Source organism: Protopterus annectens, chromosome 5.part0 (genome assembly GCF_019279795.1).
Source record: "Protopterus annectens isolate FY-2018-M chromosome 5.part0, PAN1.0, whole genome shotgun sequence".
Taxonomy (NCBI): Eukaryota; Metazoa; Chordata; order Ceratodontiformes; family Protopteridae; genus Protopterus; species Protopterus annectens.
The window spans coordinates 260247918-260270709 of NC_056735.1; the positions used below are offsets into that span (position 1 = coordinate 260247918).

The 22792-nt window shown below is 41.0% G+C and overlaps 1 protein-coding gene across 1 annotated transcript in view; it reads right to left on the reverse strand.

Annotated features, from left to right (window-relative positions):
- WDR4 (WD repeat domain 4) overlaps positions 1-22792 on the reverse strand; it is a 468232-nt gene that overhangs the window by 23477 nt on the left and 421963 nt on the right. Inside the window, exon 10 of the mRNA XM_044072230.1 lies at positions 5790-5859. Coding sequence (XP_043928165.1) covers positions 5790-5859 — 70 coding nt within the window. The remainder of the gene's footprint in view (positions 1-5789; positions 5860-22792) is intronic.

Consider the following 22792-nt stretch of genomic DNA (forward strand, 5'->3'; position numbering starts at 1 on the left):
TGCACTGCCATTAAGGCCTGTAGTTCTGAAACCCTCCTTGCTGAAGTAATTGCCAGTAGGAAAGCAGTTTTCCATGACAGGTGTTGTAGGTCTGCTGTTGCTGCTGGTTCAAAGGTGATAGTGTCAACTTTTCTAGCACAAAGTTTAAATCCCAAGCTGGTAATGGTGGTTTCCTTGGAGGTTTTACATTCTTGATTCCTCTGAGGAACTGCCTGAGCAAAGGGTGCGAAAAAACAGGTGGATCAAAGCTGTATTCTGCTGAAATAGCTGATGCATGTATCTTGATGGAGGAGTAGGACAGGCCTGAATGAAGAAGTTCAGCCAGATACTCCAGAATGTTAGGCATATCTATGTTTGACACATCTTTTCCTCTTTCCGTACTCCAAATGACAAACCTTTTCCATTTTCCAGCATAGTTCCTTCTTGTTGAAGGTCTGCGTGCTTCAAGAATAATGTCTTTAACTCTTTGGGAAAGGTCTGAATTAGCTGCTGCTATGTGATGTTCCATGCAGTCAGTTGCAGCGTTTTTAGGTTTGGATGTATGATGCTGTAGTTGTTCTGAGTTAACATCAAAGGCATCAGGGGTATTGGCCACATATTGTTCCGAGACATGCTCTTCAGTAGTGGGTACCAGTGTTGTCTTGGCCAGTTTGGAGCTATCAGGATTATCCTTGGACGTTCTTCCTTGATTTTTAGTAGTACCTTGTGTATCAAAGGAAGAGGTGGGAATGCATATGCTGTTAGGCCTTTCCAGTTGAAGGAGAGTGAGTCCACTTTCCATGCTAGTGGGTGGAATGTCCTTGTGCAGAATTTTTTTGAGCTGGTGATTGAGAGGTGATGCGAATAGGTCTATCTGTGGCATTCCCCATTTCTTCGAGATGGTCTTGAAGATGTCTGGGTGCAGCTTCCATTCGTGGGCATCCGAAGTGGTTCTGCTTAATATGTCTGCTAGAGTATTGTCTTTCCCCGGTACAAATATTGCCTGTAACTGAATGTTGTAGCTGAGTGCCAGGGTCCACAGCTCCAAGGTCATTCTGCATAGGGGGTATGAATGAGTGCCTCCCTGTTTGTTGATGTACCACATGACTGTGGTGTTGTCTGTCCTTATCATCAACTGGCCCTCTTTGAGAAATGGTTTGATCTTTTGGATTGCCAGTTTTACTGCCAGCATTTCTTTCAGATTGATGTGCAGGTGAAGTTGATCCTGTGTCCACAATCCTTGCACGCATTTGTCCAGCATGTGGGCCCCCCATCCTAGGTCTGAAGCGTCTGTTGTGATGGTCTGGCTTGGTTGACATCTGCGAAAGGGTAGGCCTGGGTTTGACTGGCATGCCTGAGCCCACCATAGGAACTCCTGTTTTAAGCATGGAATTAGTGGGATTTCTGTTTCTAGACTGTGACTGTGTTGGGACCATAAATTCTTTAGGTACCACTGTAGTTTCCTCATATGTAGTCTGGCAAATGGGACCAAGATTATGCATGATGCCATGAAGCCCAAGGCCTGCAGAACTTTTCTTGCTGTTAACTTGTTCAGTTTTGTTAGTGCCAAGAAGTAAAGAGGAAGTTCTTTTTGTTTTTCTGTAGTCAGGAATGCCATTTGTTGTACTGTGCCCAATTCCGCGCCCAAGAATGTCCTTGTTTGGGATGGTATCAGCCTTGACTTTTGTAAATTGACTGTGTATCCCAGTCCTTGTAGCAAGTAAATGACCCTTTGTAAATCTGTTGTCAGCTTGCTTTTGTTGTCCCCTTGTAGCAGGCAGTCGTCCAGGTATGGGTAAATTTGAATTCCTGTAGTCTGCAATGGGCGATTACTGATGCCAGGCATTTTGTGAATACTCTGGGCGCAGTAGATAAGCCAAAGGGCAATGCTGAGAATTGATAGTGCTCTGATCCTGCAAGAAATCTGAGGTATCTTCTGCAGATTGGTCGAATGGGGACGTGCAGGTATGCCTCCTTGAGATCTAGAGTTACCAGCCAAGACTCCTTGCCCAGCATGGGAAGAAGTTGCTGTAGGGTCAGCATTTTGAATTTTGGGACAATGATGTATGTATTTAAGGTGGACAGGTCGAGAATTGGTCTCCAACTTTTTTCCTTTCTTGGAACTAGGAATAGTCTGGAGTAGAACCCCTTTCCTTGTTCTGCCTTTGGCACTCTTTCCACAGCTCTCATGTTTGCTAACTCCATTATCTGGCGTAGAGCCTCTGTTTTTTGATTTGGAGGTAGATTTGGCATTCCTCTTTTGACTGGTAAAGTGTGGAAGTGAAACCGGTAACCTTGATCTATGGTATGTAAAATCCACTTGTCTTTTGTTATGTAGTGCCAGTTCTTTGAAAATAAGGTTAACTTTCCGCCTAGAGGAGCTGCTATTTGTTCCCTGGTAGGCGGATTTAGGATTAAGTCACTGTGGTTGTGCTGATGTAGTGGCAGTGGCTGTGTCTGTGCCTCTGTTGTTACCTTGCCACTGTCGTCCTCTGTAGGCACCTCCTCTGGATTGGTTTCTGCCTCTGGAGCGTCTATTCCTGCCCCTTTGAAATTTTGTGGAGTCAGGAAAGGACCAATTTTTGGCAGGCCAGTTCCTGCTAAACCTTGGGGGTTGACCCTGCAAGAAATCTTTAACAGTTTGAACAGATTTTGCCTTTTCTTCCATTTTCTTCATAACCTGCTGTGCAGGTGTACCAAACAAACTTGTCTTGTCCATAGGAGCATCTAGCAACTTAGCTTTAACATGATCCGGTAAAGCTTGTTCCTTTAGCCATGCATGCCTTCTTATCACTGTGCCTGTCATGGCTGATCTAAATGAAGCCTCCAGTGCATCATAGCCACATTTTAAGGAATGGTTGCTAACCTGTTGTATGTTATTTACCATCTCTAATACATATTTCTTATCAAGAGATTCATCAGTGGTTAGTTTTTTAGTTAACTGATCAAGCATAAACTCTTGGTATTGTATCATGTGAAACTGACAGTTTAAAGCTCTAGCTGAGAGAGTAGCTGAAGTGTAGACCTTTTTACCCCATCTGTCTAGTGACCTTGCTTCCCTTTCAGAAGGAAAAGGGTTTTTAGCTGTGGTCGCGGCTACTGCCTTGGGACCCTGGGATATAGTTTCTGGGTCTGCAAGTGGGGCCTTGTAAAGGTGGTGATGAGTATCTGGCACCCTGTAAAATCTGTCTGGTTTGGCAGGGGCTGGGGGTAAAGAATCTGGAGCGGAGCAAACATCATTGAAAGCATCATCCACCACAGGTAGAACAGGAGGTATAGCTAAGGGCCTGTGCTGTGGGAGGTGCAGAAAGGTCCTAAGTCTTTTTCTGGAGTCTGAAAAATCCTGTTGCTGCCATTGGAACTGTTCTCGCATGGCATGCAAGGTTTCCCCAAAGGAGAATTCTTCTGGTGGGGAAGCAGCTGGAATGGATTCTTCAGCATCAGAATCTTCAAAATTGGAGAATGGAGCCTCAGGCTGGTCAGTTATGTCTGATTCATCAGCAGAATCATCAGAAGACACTGGCTCAGGGGGCTCTGCCCTAGGTCTCTTCTCTGGGGGCTGAGAGGCCCTGTCTGGGTGAGATTGAGATCCTCTAATTAAAGAAATTAAATCTTCTGCCAAAGAAAGCATTTGAGAACTAGAAGAGGGCCTGGATGTGGGGGGTTAACAGGCACTGTTTTAGTAGTCTTGGCTGCTTTAGCCCTGGCGAAGGCCTTAATGGACATGGCAGCTGGAGGCCTAGCAGCACCACGTGCTGGGGTAGAGACATCCAAGGGGATGGTGTCTGATAAGTCAACCACCGTAGTGGGTAAAATTTCTGAGGTCGATTCAAGAGTTGTAGCAGGGGCCTCAGTTGTAAGAATAGGTTCAGCTGTACTTTGAGCAGTTTTCTCGGTTTCGGCCGAAACCGAGACACTCGCGGTTTGCTTTACCGTGGTTTCGGCCGAAACCGCGGACCGCGAGTGTCGGTCTTTATCTTTGCGTTTTTTGGGGGTAGTCGGAGTATCCGACGGCATAATGTACGCAAAATCAGAACGGAAAAACTGTTCTGCAAACTCCGACCGACGCCTAAGCGTTCGTCGGTTGAAAGAGGCACAGGCCGAACAGGCTGCTACGTCGTGGGCTGGGCCTAAACAAGGCAGACAGTAAGAGTGGAAATCTTTATGAGGTATTTGTTTCCCACAGGTTAAACAATTGTTAACTTTTTCTGACATCGGCTGAGGCAAGAAAGAGTCCCCAACGGGGTACTTAGCTTTAGAAGTCTTCGAAGTAGTATTCGGTAGAAGTAATCTCTGGATCCGACCGACCGGCACTTGCGAACAGCTTCTGCTTCGGGCGCCACGCGGCAAGAAAGACTGAGGAAAATGGCGTCGGCTGATGCTTTTATACCCGAAGACCAACAGAGATGACGTCGGGTGGAGTGCGACATCAGCCGAAGCCGGACCCGGACTTTGGAATCCGGCCGACTGCAGGGCTGCCTGACGACAGGACAACCCACTTGTTATGACTGCAGATGCATCCATGAAGGACATCAGCTGAGTGTTTGGAAATTAGTTTCCCAAACCCACACTTATCTTACCCACATTCATTCGATGCTCTGTCCACCCAAAATCTTAAAATTTTGATGAATTGAGCGCTCCAACAGCATTTCAGGGCCAATCACTATGTTAACAAGCAGCTGACTTGACGGAGTGAATGACACCCAGATTACCACACAACTATGCAATGTAACTGAACAGAACTTAGTAATGTATTAATTTCTCATTTTTTTAGAACTGTGGGTTTATTTTCTTTAATTTATTTTTTAAGAGAATTCTCATATAAGTTTCATTAATAAAATGAACTTAGAATATTTTAATTCATGGTTATTTCTTGCTGCACTACTCTTACATTTTCATTTGTCATGAATTCAATTAATGGCCATAATGTAATTAAACATTAGTGTATGTTCATAAACTTTCCAGTGTCTGGTGTTCAAAGTAACAAATTCTAGACCAGCAGGAGGCATAAATGCCACTACAGGAAGGACAACACCCTATATCCAGCACAAATCAGATAACTTCAGTCCTTTCATTTGACCTCCCAAACAGAGCTGTGTATTTTCATGTGCATCACTGTCCTTCCACTCGCAGACAGTAAATGGAACTTCATCTTTATGTGGATTTGTTCCACTGTAGAAATGTGCTACAACACTGGTCTGCAGCAGCCTGGGAATTCCATCAAGGCAATGTAATTCATATAAATGCTGCTCTGTTTACAGCAACAGATTTGTTTAATAGAACTAGAACATTAACAGAGTACTTAAGCACCAAACAAAATTAAATTTGTGAGGCAAACTACGGTGCTGTGTTCTCATGTTGTGCAAATATCATCAGTAAAATTCAGGTGGAATTAGTAAATGTTTGACAGTAATTTTAATCACCTCATACCAGTGGAGCTGGTAATGTTCTGAAATACTTTTACTCTGGAAAAAAACATGACATATCTCAGTTAATGGTCCACTCTTCATGTATCCAGTTTGCCTAAATTCATGCTGGATCTGCACATTGCTTCTGTGTCCAGTCTCTCAGATTTTAATACTGTCCTAAACTGTAACTGTGTTTACCAAGCATGGTGTTATAGTCAGGGTTAAGCCCTTCAGCATGAAAAGTAATAAAATAGACAATGGGACTCAGCTAACAGCATGACATAGGTTTAGCTAGGATGTGAAGTACACAGCCATAATGGATTTGAAATGTAACAGTGTCCTGAATTCCGTACTCTAGATACAGGTATCACAGTGAATATTGCTCACATGATCTTATCTTACCTTGAAACATATCCCAGTTGTCACGTACAAGGTCCACCATTTCATTCACTCTAGATTCCTTGTTAGCATTCTATAAAGTAAAACACATCATTATCAATCTGTACTCCCTGCTAATCAAAGTAATGCTGCATATGTAGATATGACATCTATTTTTCTTGACCAAGGTAAAGCACTAATCCAGCTGGATTAATTTGGTGAAAGCACCACCAATACACACGCACCCCAAATCTTGAGAATTTATGGCATGATTTTACAACAGCCACCCCCATAAAACAGAAGGCATAAAAAGAAGTTACGTCTTACCATAACATTCCATCTGTATTGTTGATCCTCGTTCAGTCATTACATGTGGGTATCGGTTCCGACCTTGGAACTGAGCCGGCCATCTTCCAAGCTCACGTCAGCTACAAACTCTCGAGCTAAAACTCTTACCCAGAATTCCCCTATCCCTGTTACCTCATATTGAGTTTGCAAGTCAAAAGACGGTAGAGGCTACCTCTGGTCAAATGACTTAATAGAACCGGATGGTGAGATCCACTAGAAGCCACAGGAGGGGGAAGGAGGGAGGGTTGTAATGACTGAACGAGGATCAACAATACAGATGGAATGTTAAGGTTAGACTCTTTATCTGATATTGTTAATCCTTGTTCATTCCTTACATGTGGGACAGAGTCCCCAGCTACCTTTATACCTGGGAGGCTCTCATGGAAGGACATTCTTGAGCACCATAGAACCAAAAGATGCTCTTCCCCTGGAGGCCAAATCCAATTTGTAATGATTGATGAAGGTATGAGGAGTAGTCCAAGTTGCAACTGCACAAATGTCATATAAAGACGCTCTGGCATGGAAGGCAGCAGAAGTTGCCACCGATCTTGTAGAATGAGCCTTTATGGTAGTAGGTAATGGGATATTACGTTGTCTATAAATGAAGGTCACGCAGTCTTTCAATCATTTAGCCAATGTGACCTTAGCAACTGCACATCCTAATCTAGGTCCAGAATAGGCCAAAAATAACTGGTCTGTTTTACGAGAGGCCTTAATCCTGTTCAAGTAGAAGAAAATTTGCCTGTGAATATCTAGGGTATGTAGGCAATACTCTCCTTTGTTTAAATGGTTGGGGAAGAAAACTGGCAATTCAATGGTTTGATTAATTTCAGAGATCACTTTTGGCAGAAAGGAAGGATTAGTTCACAATGACACTCTATCTCTATGAAAAGTCAAATATGGACTCTTGATGCATAAGGCTTGAAGCTCAGAGATACATCTGGCAGAAGTACTGGCGACCAAAAACAAGGTTTTCCATGACATATTTGAGGTCACAAGAAGCTGGTTCGAAAGGTGGCATTGTCAAAGCTTGTAGGACTAATGGCAGGTCGAATGGTTGAGTAGGGTTCTCTAAAAGGGGGTTTTAGAAGATTCATGCCTTTTATGAAAGTCTTGCATAATTTGTGTGACATAAGAGAGGAGTCTTGGACACCATCATGGAAATTAGATATTGCAGACAAATGAACTCTAATGGTAGAGGCAGATAGACCAGATTGAAATAGGGTAGCTAGATACTCCAGTACTATCGACACTGGTGCTGAAAAAGGATCTACCCGTTTTTCTTTCAGCCAAATCTTTTCCACTTGCTGAGATATGTAATTCTGGTGGAAGACTTATGAGATGCAATAAGAATGTCACGTACTGGCAAAGAAAGATCATTCTGCCTGGCAATCAAGGGACTTGGAGGAGCCAAGCTGTGAGCTTCAGGCTGTTCAAGTTGGGGTGAAACTGATTCTGCGGATGGGAGATCAACCCCGGGGTTGGATGAAGAATCCACGGTTGATCTAGCAGGTGAGGCCAAAGAAAGGGGAACCAAATCTGACGAGGCCAATATGGTGCTATGAGGATTACTTTGCTCTTCAACCGGCAGGCTTTCTTCAGAAACTGGGGAATGAGGGAGAGAGGTGGAAATGCAAAAAGTAGACCCGAGGGCCAGTCGTGGACTACAGCATCCCTGGGTGACTGTCCCAGAGGGGGAATCAGGGTGAAATAGTTGCTGCATTTGTAGTTGGTAGGGGACGCAAAGAGGTTGCAGCAAGGAAGACCCCAGCAGTTGAAAATTTCTGCCGCTATCAAGGGATTCAGGGACCCCTTGTGAAGTTGTAGTATACACCTGCTGAATCTGTCTGCTATCACGTTGGTACTCCCGGGAATGTGCGTTGCTAGAAGAAAATGGTTGGTAGCCATCGCCCATTGCCATATCCTCATGGCCTCTCGACAAAGTGGGTAAGATTTGGTTCCGCCCTGTTTGTTGATGTACCAGACCACCACCATGTTGTCTGATTGTATCGCAATAGTCCCAGACGGCAGCAGGGGATGGAATGCTTGCAACGCCAGAAGCACCACCCCCAGCTCTAGAACATTTATATGCAGATGGACCTCAATTTTGGACCAAGTACTTTGGACTGTCTGTCCCTGACATAGCCCCCCCCCCCAAATCAGGGAGGCGTCCGTGGTCACTGTAGCCTTGGGCTGTTGGGGGAAGAAGGGCGAGACCATTGTGACGGGTTGTGGGCCATCCACCAGTTTAAATCCTGCCTGCACCTGTGAGTTATCCGAATCTTGGCTGAAAGAAGGTACTGAAAGGGATACCATTGGGTGAGCAGTAGCCACTGTAGAAGCCTCATGTGAAACCTGGCCATGGGGACAATGGTGATGGAGGCTGCCATGGAACCCAACACTTGTAGAACAGAGTGAGCTGTGGATTTCCCCCTTGAAAGGATTGGGATCAGTTGCTGCTTAGAATTCTGTGCTCTGGAATGGATGCTCTGCAATTCTTTGCATTCAAGATGACCCCTAAGAATTCTGTGGACTGAAAAGGGGTGAGATTGGATTTTTGCCACGTTATGGTTATGCCTAGCCTTTCTGCAGAAAGGAGAGAGTATGCCAGGGCTTCTTCCAATAGATGTCTGGTGGGGGCGGAGATGAGCCAGTCATCTATGCATGGAAATACCTGGAATCCTTGCAGTTGCAAGTGAACTGTGACAACTGCCATGCACTTTGTGAACACGCTGGGGGCTGTAGAGAGTCCGAAGGGCAGTACTCTGAACTGGTAGTGACAGTCTCCCACAGGGAAGTGAAGGAATCTTCTTGATGATCCGTCCACTTTTATGTGGCAGTACGCATCCTAAAGATCTATCGAGCACATCCAATCGTCTTTTTCTAAAAGTGGAAGGATAGACTGTATTGTGACCATCCGGAAATTTTGTACTTTTACACACATGTTCAATACACTGAGATCCAAAACTGGTCTCCAGTCCCCAGTTTTCTTTGGCACCAAAAATAGTCTTGAGTAGAATCCGGATCCTATCTGGTCTGGAGGGACTATTTGGATGACTCTTTTTCTTAGCAGTTTTGAAATCTATAAAGCTGCTTCTTTCCTCTGACTGGGTGGAACGTCAGGTAAGTTTCTTAGGGAAGCGGGACAAAGGTCAAAGGGAATATGATAACCTCTGGTTATTATCCTTTGTACCCAAGAATTGGTGGTGATGGTTAGCCAGGCAGAAGGGTACAAGGAGAAATGACCCCCAACCACGTCCAGAGGAAAGCAGTTGGTCCGCTCTTCAGGAGCGCTGGTAGGATTGGCCAAGGAAAGAGTCCTTGGAACCCTGGTTACATGGACCCCCTCTGCCCCGAAAAGGGCGTCTTCCCTGTGAGTTTTCCCCTCTGCCTCTAGGGGAGAACTCGGCCTGTGTGTCACGGAAAAGACCCTGAGACTTTTTGTACCATATCTTCCCACTCTTCTGGTTTCTGGAGAAAGCCCGTTGAGAGGAAGAATAACGGACACACATGGCAGAAAGGGTCTTACCGTCCTGTTCACATCTGGCCAGTGTGCTTTTAACCTTGGGTCCAAACAATGAAGAGGCTTCGATGGGAGCATTAAGAAAGGAAGCCTTGAAGGGTTCTGCGAAATTACACAAGCGCATCCAGACGTGTCGTCTCAGAACAACGCCTGAACTTGCTCCCTCTGTTGCATGAAATATCAGGCGCATGGAGGAGTTAGATATCGATTCAATGGTGGCTAGCTGAGAGGCCACTTTGTCACGGACCTCATTAGACACTGCACCAGCCAAAGTTTCAGAGAGCTCAGAAATTAAATCTCTTTGAAGCCTGGTAAAGTGCGCCATATAGTTCAGGGACCTGATTGCAAAGGCCACTGATGCAAAAGTACGCTTCCCTATTCTGTCCAGAGCCCGGGACTCTCTGCTGGGCGGATGGACATTCTGGCTTTCTTCTTCCACCAGGTCCTTTTTAGTTGCGGCCGACACCACCAAAGCATCTACAGGAAGACATTTGGACCAATGGGGATCAGTAGCAGGAGGGGAAAAAAATTTATCTGGCCTCCGGGGAATGGCCTCAATGGTGTCAGGAGCCTTCCACGCATGCTGCAGATGAGCTGGACCATTTCGTCGGCAGGTTGAGTAACCCAGGAGGTAGGGGGCTGGGCACGAAAGGCCTGCAGGAACACAGACTCTTCAGAGGTCGGGTTCGAGGGCTGCCAGTCACCTCTCTGTTTAAGAATTTCAAGACATCACCAAAGGATACCTCAGAGGGTGAGCGAGGGGACCCTTCCCCATCATCAAAGTCTGTGTCTTCAGTAAGGGACTCCTCTGTTGGGTCCATGTGCTTCTTCTTCCACAAGCTCTTCTGATGAACTTCCTCAGAGGGAGAAGCTGGGGAAGATGGTGCAAAAGGGGTCTCCTGTGGGAGCATATCCTGAGGCCCTTGCGCCCGGTGTCCGCTAGGAGCGACTTGCGTATATTGCGGTCAGGAGGAGAGCGGGGAGAGTGACAGCACAGGATCACCAACCGATGCCAGAGCCTTCTCCATTAGCTGGAAGGCCGGTCCACCTGAAGAGGGGCGAGTGCCCAGGGCAGGGGTCACCCCTCTCCTAAGTGGCTCAGCCTGCTGACTCGGAGTCTCTGGATGGCTGTGAGACATCAAATTACGTACGCCACAGCTGACATCCTGGGTCGTAGCAAAACTCTCCTGCCACAAAGGCAACTGTGGCTCCTTAGTGAGATCCATTAAGGGAACAGTAGAGGGGGAAGACTGTGCCAGGACGCCACCAAAGAAGAAATTTCTAGAACATAAGAGAAAATCAACCGGAAAAGGAGAAGAAAAAAATGACTTTGGGAAGAATCTTGCAGCTGTTCAAAAAAAAATAAATAAACATTAGCTTTGGTAGAGGAGATGGCATCTAATAATTTAGAGAAAAAAAATTAAATGCATTCAGTGATGTTTAAAATAAGTGAAACACTGAAACAGTATATAATGTCATAATAAATTCTAGAAGAAATAAAAGAAGCCTTAACTAGTTATTCAGATGAACTAATAAAACTGCAAAAAATCAGAGGCTGATATAAAGTCTGGCTGAGCATAAGGGCTTCTCAAAAAGAGCAGTCTCTAAGCATAAGAGTTAAAACACGCAGAGAAAATCAGATATTTTCTACTGCACCAGAGAAACTAGAAGGAACAAACTGCATCAATGAAAGTACAAATAGGCAAATAGACATGTGTTTCTCACAGTTGGATTTGTATCCTCCAAATCTGGCCTTGAGAAAGCAGCCATAACCTGTATTTGTAAAGCTGCAATCATACCAGTAGAAAAAGTTGCTCCTGACAAAGTTGTGTCAGAAGGGAAAGCATTAAACACTGCAGATAGTATGTTTGCAGAAAATGACAGAAAATGATCTGAGCAATCATGGAATGTCAAGAGGCAAGTGTGAGATTCAAACTGCTGTATCCAGTTGCCTTCAGAATATTTTTTCACAAGTAACAAATACATTTTAAATGCAGAACAGCCTGAGGAGGAAATAAAACAATGGCAGTATAGCCAAAAATGTCAGCTGTCAAGCAGAAGAGGACTTGACTTTTCATTCATCTGACAATAAGAAGGTCATTAGACAGGCTTTTCCAGTGAAACCTTTTCCATTGTTCCAAAGTAAAATGCTTGAGCAAGAGAAAAAAAGCATAAGAGCTGGTAAGAAGAAACAGTAGTATCTTGGACTTGAACCAGAGGTTGTTACTAGGAGATTACGATTAGGAAGAAGACCAGGAACAATGTGAAATTAGAGAATAAATGAGAGACTGCAAAGCATCCATCTCGGACATAGGATTAGGCATGAAATGCGGCTTTGCAAGAAGTGGTCAAGAAAGAATGGAATTTTTCTTGACTGGGTTAAACTACTTCCCACTTTGTCATTAATGTTAGGACAATGAAGCGACTTAGAGAGTAACTGCAAGAAATACAGAGTCCGATTTTAATACTTGAATAAACATTATATAAAGTAAATTGTATATATATAGTTCAAAGCAGTTTTGTGTAGTGTGCTGTCAGGGACATTTTAAATATGGATGGGGTAAATCTGATCAGTGATTGCTGTACAACTTACATATATTAAAGCAAAACGTATCTTTTCATAGTTGTCAAGTGATCAGCCTTTGTAACAAGGTAAGAAAGGCTGGACAGCAATAAGTTAAATTTATTAAAGTGATCTCCTTTGCTGATGAAATGGGTGATGTAAATGTGTGAGGAACACATTATATGTACAATTGATACCAATTGCCCTGTTTTTTATACAGGTGGATATGTAGAATACCACCCATATTTTAAACTATAGATATAGGCTTTCTTAAGCAAACAGTCTTGGAAAATAAGATAAAATGAACAAATGTATGACAAATGGTAACGCTTTTTTTGTATTTGTAAAGTTACTCACTATTCTGTCCCATTAGCAAAGGCTTTGAGTGGGAGACAAGATGTCTACAAAGTGCAAGCAATTAATCATTACAGGGACTGAACACTGTGTTCTGAGTGAACTTTACATAGACTCTTTCATGCAATTGCAAATTCACTAGCTGTTTTATTTGTCAATAACCAATGTGTACAAAGATGTATGTTTGTTCCAAGATAAAATGGGATGGGGATTCTGAAAATCTATTTAATTTCTGTACGAGTGCTTTCATTAAAGTATAAAGTCTTGAAAAATGTGGCATAGGTTGAAATGGAGATAACAAGAAACTACATAAAAGACCAGCTTGCCAAACATTAACTTGTGCATACACGCTAAAAGTTGGAAATGTACATTCAAGAGAACTGTCATACTTAATATGTGGGAGCAATAGCTTTCTATAATAATGGCTATTCTGTCCCTATTATCATAGAATGTAAATGGCCTTACAGACATGGACAAAGTGTTTAACATTTGTTTATCGGGAAAGTCAGACTTGGAACGAGAAATTTTTCAGCGGAGGTCTGGGGTGAAATGCTCCAAATGCATGTTTTTGCAAAGTGGGAGAAAACCAGAGCACACAAAGGAAACCCACACAAATGCAGGGAGGACATGCACACACCACACAGAAGGCACCCCCAGACAAGAATCGAACCAGAGAATCTCTTGCTGCGAGGCAACAACATTAACTTCTGTACCACCGCACCGTAGAATACTAAATTATATTAAGAAGTGTGGGGTGCAAAGAGCAATGTTGAGTAGACATATTCGGATATAAATGAACATATGAATTTGACAAATAGAGAATTTTAGGGATGATATTCAGCAGTATATCAGGAACAAATGAAAATGAAAATAATAATGCTGATTGCGACAGAGACTCAACAGTGAAAAAAGAGTGGAAAAAAGACAATGATAGGTTTGTGGTACTAACGGGTTACAGCAGGGGAAAATGATTACACTGGCATTTAATTATATCGTACCCTAAACTGCTATTATGGAGTGTAAGAGAGTTTTGACAGAAACAATATGTTTCCAGCAACGATTATTATCCATGGGTAGGGAATGCAACCTGATTTGCAATACTTAGGATGTATCAGGGGAACTAGAAGAGAAAAAAATAATAAAAATAGGGTAGATTTCTGAAAAAAATATTTATATTCATTTGGTATGAAGATATCAATTCAGTAGTATGAACCCAGCCAGAATTTGCATATTACTTCCCAAGATATAAAAGCTGGGCTATACTGGACAGAAATTAAATTTCATAGCAGCAGGTGTATTAAATTGAAAGCATCATCGCATCCAATAACTATTTCAGATCATGCAGCAATAAAAACTAAGATATATGCAGGATGACGAAGCAAAAGAGAGACACTGGTTCTTTCGTACTTATCCGATCAACAGATGAATTTATGTATAATGAGTAGTGGGAATGACTTGAGAGTTAAGAAATATAGACATTTCTTCAGAAAGGATAGTGAGTGGGATAAAATGAAAATGGTGTTTAAAACATCGCAGAAATAAGGCAGACACTGGAAAGAAGCAACAAGAAGTATTTAGAAGGGTTGACTGACAAATATTAGTATTGCATTATAATGTCCTCCTATGGTTTCATAACTATTAATCAGATAGAAAACAAGCAGTAAAATCATATAATGAACTCTCCCCTATATTACCTGTTATACTTGGGGCACCACAGGGATCAATTCTGGGCCCTCTTATTTAATATTTTTATAAATAAGCACCAATCTGCTACTAACTCAGCTATAATTATACAATATGTAGATGACTCTACTATTATATGTGCAGCACCATCCCACTCTGAACTCCTAAAAAAAACTCATCTCTCTTTTAATGAAGTGGAATCTTGGCTAGCCAGCTCACAATTAATCCTTAACCCCAATAAGACAAAGTTAATGCTATTTACAGATAATAAATCCTCAAACAAACTTATACCACTCCAAATATACTCTTCAAATAACACTATGATTGAACCAATTTCTCATACTAAATTTCTTGGTATAATAGATAACTTGAAATTTGACAAACACCTGGCAATTGCCATGAAAAATGTTCACTTAAACTTGGCTCCCTTTATACAGATAAACCTTAGCTCACTGATTTTTCCAGGCAATCCATTGTCAGAACGCATTTACTTTCACCCCTTCTATATGCCTCTGCTATTTTCACTAATCTGAAGAGAACTGATCTAGTTAAACTTGAAGTATGTTATAATAAAATTGCCAGATTTGCTAACAATGCCCCATTTAGAACTCATCACTATATTTCATTGCAGCAACTTGAATGGCTAGAATTACCCAATGTCCTTATGTATACCCAACTTTTAATGGCCCATAAGATAATATATCAACATGAGAAATGTCCAGCTCTACAAAATCTACTTAAAACCCACTCCGACACTAGACAATTCAGATCCTCTGATAAGTTACTTCTACAAGTCACTAGTTCTAATAACTTCCAGGGTGAATCATTACATTACAGTAGAATCTCCAGGTTATGGAATATGACCCCACTGCCATTACTTTCCATGTCAAATCTTCATATATTTAAAACACATCTCAAGTCTCACCTATCCAATTCTTGGCTCTGCTCATGTCTAAAACCAGGCAGAATATTATTACTATCTACTCTACTATTTACAGTTCTTTTTTTTGCTTAACTTGTCTAATACTTTGCCACTTTTTTTTTACTAAGCTACTATCATCTTCTTCAAAAATCTTCTAAAGTGCATAGAAAATGTTCAGTGTCTAAGAACAGCTGTCTCTTTTTCTAAAGGTGCCTTTAACCGACTTTCAATGAAGATGGATAAAAACTCAGTCACCCATCCCCTCCCTGATACAACTGGACAAAAGGAGGACTAAAACAGATATTTATGCACCTTGGGTAAACCATGAATAATATGAATTAATGGCTTTTCAACTAAAAGTCACAAAGATCTTTATTAATCATAGACATTACTAATAAGTCATATATGGTTTCATGCACTTTCTTCACAACTGATTCAACAGCCGTCCGAAATGTAACCTTATAGGTGATAGTGTCATTTAACATATCTTGCATGCTGTTGGCATAAATTGCTGAATCTAGTACAAAAATCACTCCTCCTTTATCAGCTGGGCATATTGTTAGCCTGGAATCATTCCTTAATTGTTGTAGAGCCATGGCCTCATCTTTATCTAAATTATAAAAAGCATTATTTGCTGGCAGAGTGCCCAACACTTCCTTCTCACAGAGTTTAACAAAAGTATCAACCATGGGTGGCAACTGAGGATTATATAAACTAGAACGCTTCACATGGCTGGCTACAGAAACTCCCTCATTTGAAAATGCAAGTTTAAGTGCCACATTTCTTGTGAAACGTTTGATATCTACAATTAAATCACTAACCTGCGAAGGGCAAGCTGGTGCAAAAGTTAATCCTCTATTAAGTAAGCTATTCTGCGATGCAGTACGTTCAACAGAGGATAAATTAAGAACTAATGCTGATATCTCTTGAAGTGTGTTGGTTCCATGAAGTTCTCCTCCTCTGAAAATGTTTTCTTCCACTTCCAGCCTTGGCTGAAAAACAACGCCAATCCTCTTTGGTTGAGGCAGCCTGAAAGGGGCTGGTAAACCAGGAAAAGCACTTCCTGTAGTTGTCACATGATTTATGGTCTTTGGTCTATCACCACCTAGTGTCATCTGGTTGCTATGCGGCTATGGAGACAAATTCAAGGTTCCCACTCCTGTAGTACCAGGAGCCAAATCTATTGGAGCAGTCTGACATTCAGCAAGCAAAGTTACTTAATTAACAAAGGTGTTTGCTGCTCTACATTCAACTGAGCTTCTGTTGAGGGGACAGTGGTGGCATTATCATTCCTTTCTGAACCTTTAGAAAATGCAACAGCTGTTCTTAAAGACACTGAACACTTTCTATGCACTTTAGGAGATTTTTGCAAAAATCATGGGCCATTTCAATCTGATGTTTTATTGGTTATAATAGACATTTGTACTTTATTTACGATAATACCCCATAATTTTGGGATTGATTCTGTGAAATGTTTTTTGAGAAACAATACTGACTATTCTATGCATACTGAACTGTTAGGCATGTTGTTAGAACTGGTTTTGGTAAACAATTTATGTTTAAGGAGACCATTTATATGCAGAACCTTGGTGTTGCTATGGAGACCCTTTGCGCGAACAGTTATGCCAACCTGGTGTTGGCAGACTGGGAAAGCAGGGTGGTCCTTTCACAGTATATATTTAGTTCACACTTGCTACATTACAAAAGATTTGCGGATGATATCTTTGTTCTGTGGCAAGGTACACATGTGCAACTGCAACAGTTGGTAGAATATCTTGAACGAAGTAGTGACTACTTCAGATTTACTTTGAATTTTTCTAATAATTCTATTGATTTTCTAGATACTAAGGTTGCTCTGATGAATGGTACAATTCATAGTTCTTTATTTATGAAAAAGTGTAGAAAGAATGCATTGTTGCATTGCTCCAATATGCACCCTAAGCATGTTTTTAATAATCTAGCTAAAGGACAGTTTTTAAGAATGTCTAGACTTCATACTGAAGATCAAGCTCATCAGGGAGCATCTTTGGAGCTGAAAGATGAGCTAATGAAGAGAGGATATAATCAAAATAACCTAAGTAGAATTACGTTACAGGTTAAAGGTTTGCGAGACACAATAGGGAAGCCATTTTTTTTATAGGACAGCCCATGATTATGATACAAGGATGACACATGGGGGAGCGAATAAAAATGTTTTACGATTACCCCTCACCTATGGTAGTAACATCTTTAAAGTATGTGAGATTATAAATAAATATTGGCCTATTTTGGCGTCTAATGATCAGATAAGAGCTATAGTAGGTGAGAGACCCTTTTCTACATTTTAAAAACCACCTTTCTTTGAAAAGGCAGTTCTGCTATACCACTAACAGCAGTGCCAGGGTGATTTCTAATTAGGCATGGTACATTTCCATGCAGAAACTGCAGGACCTGCTCATTTGTTTCAAGGAGAGATACCTTCATGCATCCCTCTACCAATCGTGTAGTCACTTTCAACTTGTATGCAGACTGTAGATTTAAAAATTTAGTTCATCTATCTGTAGATCATGTGCCTCTTCTTATATTGGTAAGATGACCAGAATGCTTAAAGAACATATTATGCAACATCTGGGTGACATCAGGAAAATGAATGTCTAACGCTTTAGCTAACCATATATCTAGTAATGAAGGGCACACGTTTGAATTTACAGTACTGCAGTTGATATCAGATAATAAAAGGGGGGGGTGATATTAACAAAAGAGTAGAGTTAGCTAACATGCAGTGGATAGCAAGGATGCAAGCAGATAAATCACCAGGTATTAATGCTACTATGCCTTTAAAACTTGTTCTTAAGAAAAGTAGATCACATCAGTGACTTATTTATTGATTAGCTTTTATTGGTTGTTTTATTATTGCTAAGATATTTAAACTTGGATGCAATGTTTGTCTGTTATATGGATCTGAAGAAGCACTTTGTGTGAAAGCATTTATCCTGTCGTATTTTTAATAAACTACGTATGCTTTTAGGTGTGGTGGTTGCTTGGAGTTTTTGGTTTCGACATTTGCAGTTTGTTCTCCTGTGTGACCCTTGGCTGCTGGTGGCTGCATTGTTCATTCTCTTTGTTAACTAACTGGGTTATTCCCACAAGCTAGTGTCCTCTTTTCATAAGTGGCCAGAGGTAGTACTTGTACTACTATAGGAAATTTGTCCAAATCATTGGAAACTTCCCCTAATCTTTTTGATAGGTGTCTTGGGATCTTTTACATTCATCTGAGCTACCACCAACTCAAGCAAATGGAAGCTTAGTTTAAAGTCTTATCCAAACGACAACACACTCAGAAGTTTAGCACCCCCCCTTACGCTGCATTGCAGTATCAGCAATCCATCTACATGGGATGGGAATAGACCCCACAGCCTTCTGCACTGACACTGCAAATGATGGCAAAATGGACAACAACAATGGCTGAAGATCTAAGAATTTAAAGAGCACATAAAGCACTCTGGCGGCCCCAATGCAATTCCAATGCAGCGCCAAGACACATCATAGTAAAGTTTGAATTTTATTCACAAAAAGAAGATCTCCTCTCCTAATTTTGGAAGCCTAACAACAAAACACTTTGGGTTGAAACACAGATATATATGGAGCAGCATTATTCGGTTGGTGCTAGAAGGTAGAGGGCTATGTTTATACCCCCTGATAAAACAGTGAAGACTGCAAAAACTCAGGCTTAAATTACTTTATCTTGAACTATTAAATATTTTCTTATCAGGAGGGGCAAAATCATTCCTAGACCAAGAAAAAACAAGAAAGGCTTTGAGGGACTATTCCAGTGGAAGGATGAAAGAATTAATGGAAACTCTGGTGTCGCAAAGTAAATACTGCTTGCCCTTTCCCTTCAGCATCAGATGAAGCAAACACTGAGACCTAGGAACCTTTGTCCAGTCTTCAAAAGACAGTTGATGCTGACAGAAAAAGCTGCTTTAATTACTGAGAAAAGGAGAAAATGCCATCAGAGGAACAGTGCAACATCAGGAGTGCTTTTGTTTGACCTTAAATTGTGAATTGGGGTAAGAATCTACCCTGTAATTATTAAAAAGAGTTATTACTGAATATGGCATTAATGGCATACAAATCCACTACTAGGTGTCTGACTCTGACCTTATTAAAATGCACAAGAGGGGAACTATGAGACTGACAAAATTACATAGGTGGAATCTTCGGCATCCATGCGTGAAACATTCAGATGGAATTTTCCAACATAACCTTTTTTCACTTCCTATCACTTTAAGCTGATTAATCCTTAAAGGGATACTGTATGTTGTAAGAAGCCTGGGAGTTTAATATCTAATTTAAGAGTGAAACATATACTGCATACAAGGACAAGTGAGAGGTACTGATTAATATGATTAGATTGGAAGGGTAGAAAAGAGCAAAAATCAGGCCTTAATTAATTAATTTCCAAAGACCATTTACCTTCCAGGACAGTGATGACCAAGTCCCAGTATATAAATTATCATTATATTCCGTCATTAACAACAGCTATACAAAAACCCTTTGGAATATTCGCATACATTGGAAGTACATGACATGTTAAATTTGCAATTGAAGGAGGAAGTTGTTCGTTGTTTTGTTATGCAGCACCACATTGTAACATTCACAGTTTGGTTGACAGGAGCCATGCTTCATCTTTGGAAGGTCAAATCTATTCTACAATTTTGTAAGTAAGGGTACTATGGTTATTAAACCCATTTTTGATTTTGTTTGGTTTCAAAATTTATTTCTTAGCACTGGCAAGCTAACACCTTATGTGCTGTAAAATTAACATGGAGTGAGTTATTTCACCTAGGGCCTAACTATATTCCTATTAACGAACAACTTCCTCCTTCAATTGCAAATTTAACATGTTATGTACTTCCAATGTATGTGAATATTCCAAAGGGTTTTTGTTTTTGTATAGCTGCTGTTAATGACGGAATATAATGATAATTTATATATGGGGACTTGGTCATCACTGTCCTGGAAAGTAAATGGACTCTGGAACCTAATTAAGAAAGCCTGAATATTCATCATGATTAAGACAGCTGTTGCTGATGTAACTGTGCTTCATGAAACCCATTTAGATGAGGAAGGCCACAAGTCTCTGTAGAAGGAAGGAAAAGTTATACCTTAGCAGAATATCCATGTTATTGGAGGGGGGGGGGGGCAGGTGTTATTCTCTTGGGTATTTTAATTTCAAATCCACACACAGAAAAGTGATCCTCTCGGCAGATTTGGGTCAGTCAGAGGCAAATTAAATCAACAAGTGGTCACTCTAGCTAATTTACATTTACCCCAAAGATCAAAAGAGAAAGAAATACAAAGGACACTAGTTGAGTTAACTTCTACAGAGGAGATGTTTTTTTCAATGGGGACTGGAATCTGATATGGTTGCTTGTAGATGTATCGGGCAGACCTAGGGCTAGATTGTTTTTACTAGCTTACTCTGAATGGAAAGCTAAGTCAAATCAAGTGGGATGACAACTTCACTAGTCTTGGACAAGGGCTATGCCCATTATTCTCCCACGGATAAAACAATGGTCCAGATGAGATAGATTTTGTATAAACAAAGACCAGTAGTATTTGGTAGCAGGATTGGAAACCTACCCAATACACCTCTCAGAACACGCACTAGTTAAGCAAACACTATAAAGGGAAAACAAGCTTTACATACAAGACATTGGAGGTTTCCATCCTATATGCCAGAAAACCCAAACAATGAAGAGGTGGTTGTTGGATATAATGAAAACGTTACTGGAGAATGTACCAAATATTAACCCCACAGAATGGGACAGGTTTAAAAACTGATGAGGGGTACTAGTAAGACAGCACTTCAGAGAGAAACAAGAGGACAGGGTAAGACAGCACACCGTTTGCTAAGCTCTTAATTCTGTCAACAGCAAAGTCCCAATCTCAAACAGACCATAAAAGGAATGGAATAAAGCAGCACAGTGTAGATCTCAAATCACAGTACATTATTTAAAAAACAAAACCTTACAACTACTTTTTGCCCAAATTACAACAGCACTGAGAATGCTTACAGTAAAACCCGGGCATAGGCAAGTATCCAGAATGATCACCAACATGTAAGATCAGGAAGGGAGTGTTGGCCATGCCCTCAGTAGGCATACTAAAGGCACTTAAACAGTTCTACCAAGTGCTGTATGCATTCCCTCAATCAACCCCACATTTAAATACCAAAATAAATAATTCTCTCCCCCAAAAAGTGTTACTTTAGAAGAGGAATAAAAACAATCTTTAATAGCGGATAAATCTAAAGAAGAACTTGGAAATAAAGACAAAATTCATTGCCCTTTGGCAAATCCCCAGGTTTAGATGGATTTCCAACTGAGATATGGAAACATTTGGTGAAATAGCTTAGCTCATCTTAATGAACCAAATAATGCATGGCACGCATCTGCTGGATCCTGGAAGTATGCAGTAATAGTAGTTGTATTAAAAGAAGGTAACCTACAGGCCTATTTTAACTGTCCATCATGACTATGTCTTTATGGCTAAAACAACTCATAGATTAACCACAGGTTTGCTTACTATTACTCAAAACGATCAATGTGATTTTGCAGTTGGGAGGCAACAACTTAACAATACAGTTAGAATAATGTTACTACTAGAAGATGTCCTTATAAAAAGAAATCCAGTATTACATGGAGTCTGAATACAGAGAAAGCATTCAATGGAGAAAACTGAGCCTACAAGAATGTGATATTGTAAAGAATGAATTTCCCCAACAAATGTATACAATTATTAAAAGGAATTTACAATGGGGTGGGCCACAGAAGTCATTAAGATCATTGTGCATGTCAAGATTTATTTCTTTTGATAGGGAGTAACAAGGCAGGGGTACCACCCCCCAATAGTATATCCTGTATTTGGAGACATTGGCCCAAGAACCAAGTAACCTGACTATTAAGGGTTATGACTGGGGTAGCTTTCATTTAAAACTTTCAATTTTTGATGATGCTGCATTAGTGACTTTCAAAAATCCAAAGCAGCATCTTCCCTTCCTTTTTTCAGCACTGGATAACTTTGGAACTATCTTTGGTTATAATCAAGATGAAGGCAGTTTCTCTGAATGTTAATTACACTCATGCCCTATACATTTTTAAAAACCCAAGATGAGTTAAAATACTTGGGGAATATGGGTAGCTAACTCGCATCAACAAACTACAGAACTTAAACATCGGGATATGTTAATAAAAGTAATCACTTTCAAAAATGGAAAACATTACCAAACATAGGACAGACAGTCCAAGTGTTAAACTGGTTTATTCTTCCTTTAATGCTACACAATATGCAAGTTTGGGTGCTCCTCCACCCCGCACCCCAGTCATCCTACACTTAAAAGGGAATGTGAACTAATTTACATAGGATGGAGCTTGCTCTAGTGTTGCCTGGGATAAAACCGAAATTCCGCTGCAACTAGGTGGACTTGGGGTCCCTAATATTCACTTCCATTAGTATGCTATCGCCTTGACATTTTTAAGCAGAACTGAAATACTGGCTTACACAGCAATCTCTGTCTCAGTGGTACAGAACTAGACAGCACTTCCTACTGGGACTGACTGAAATGATCTTTAACACAAAGAGTGGGGAGA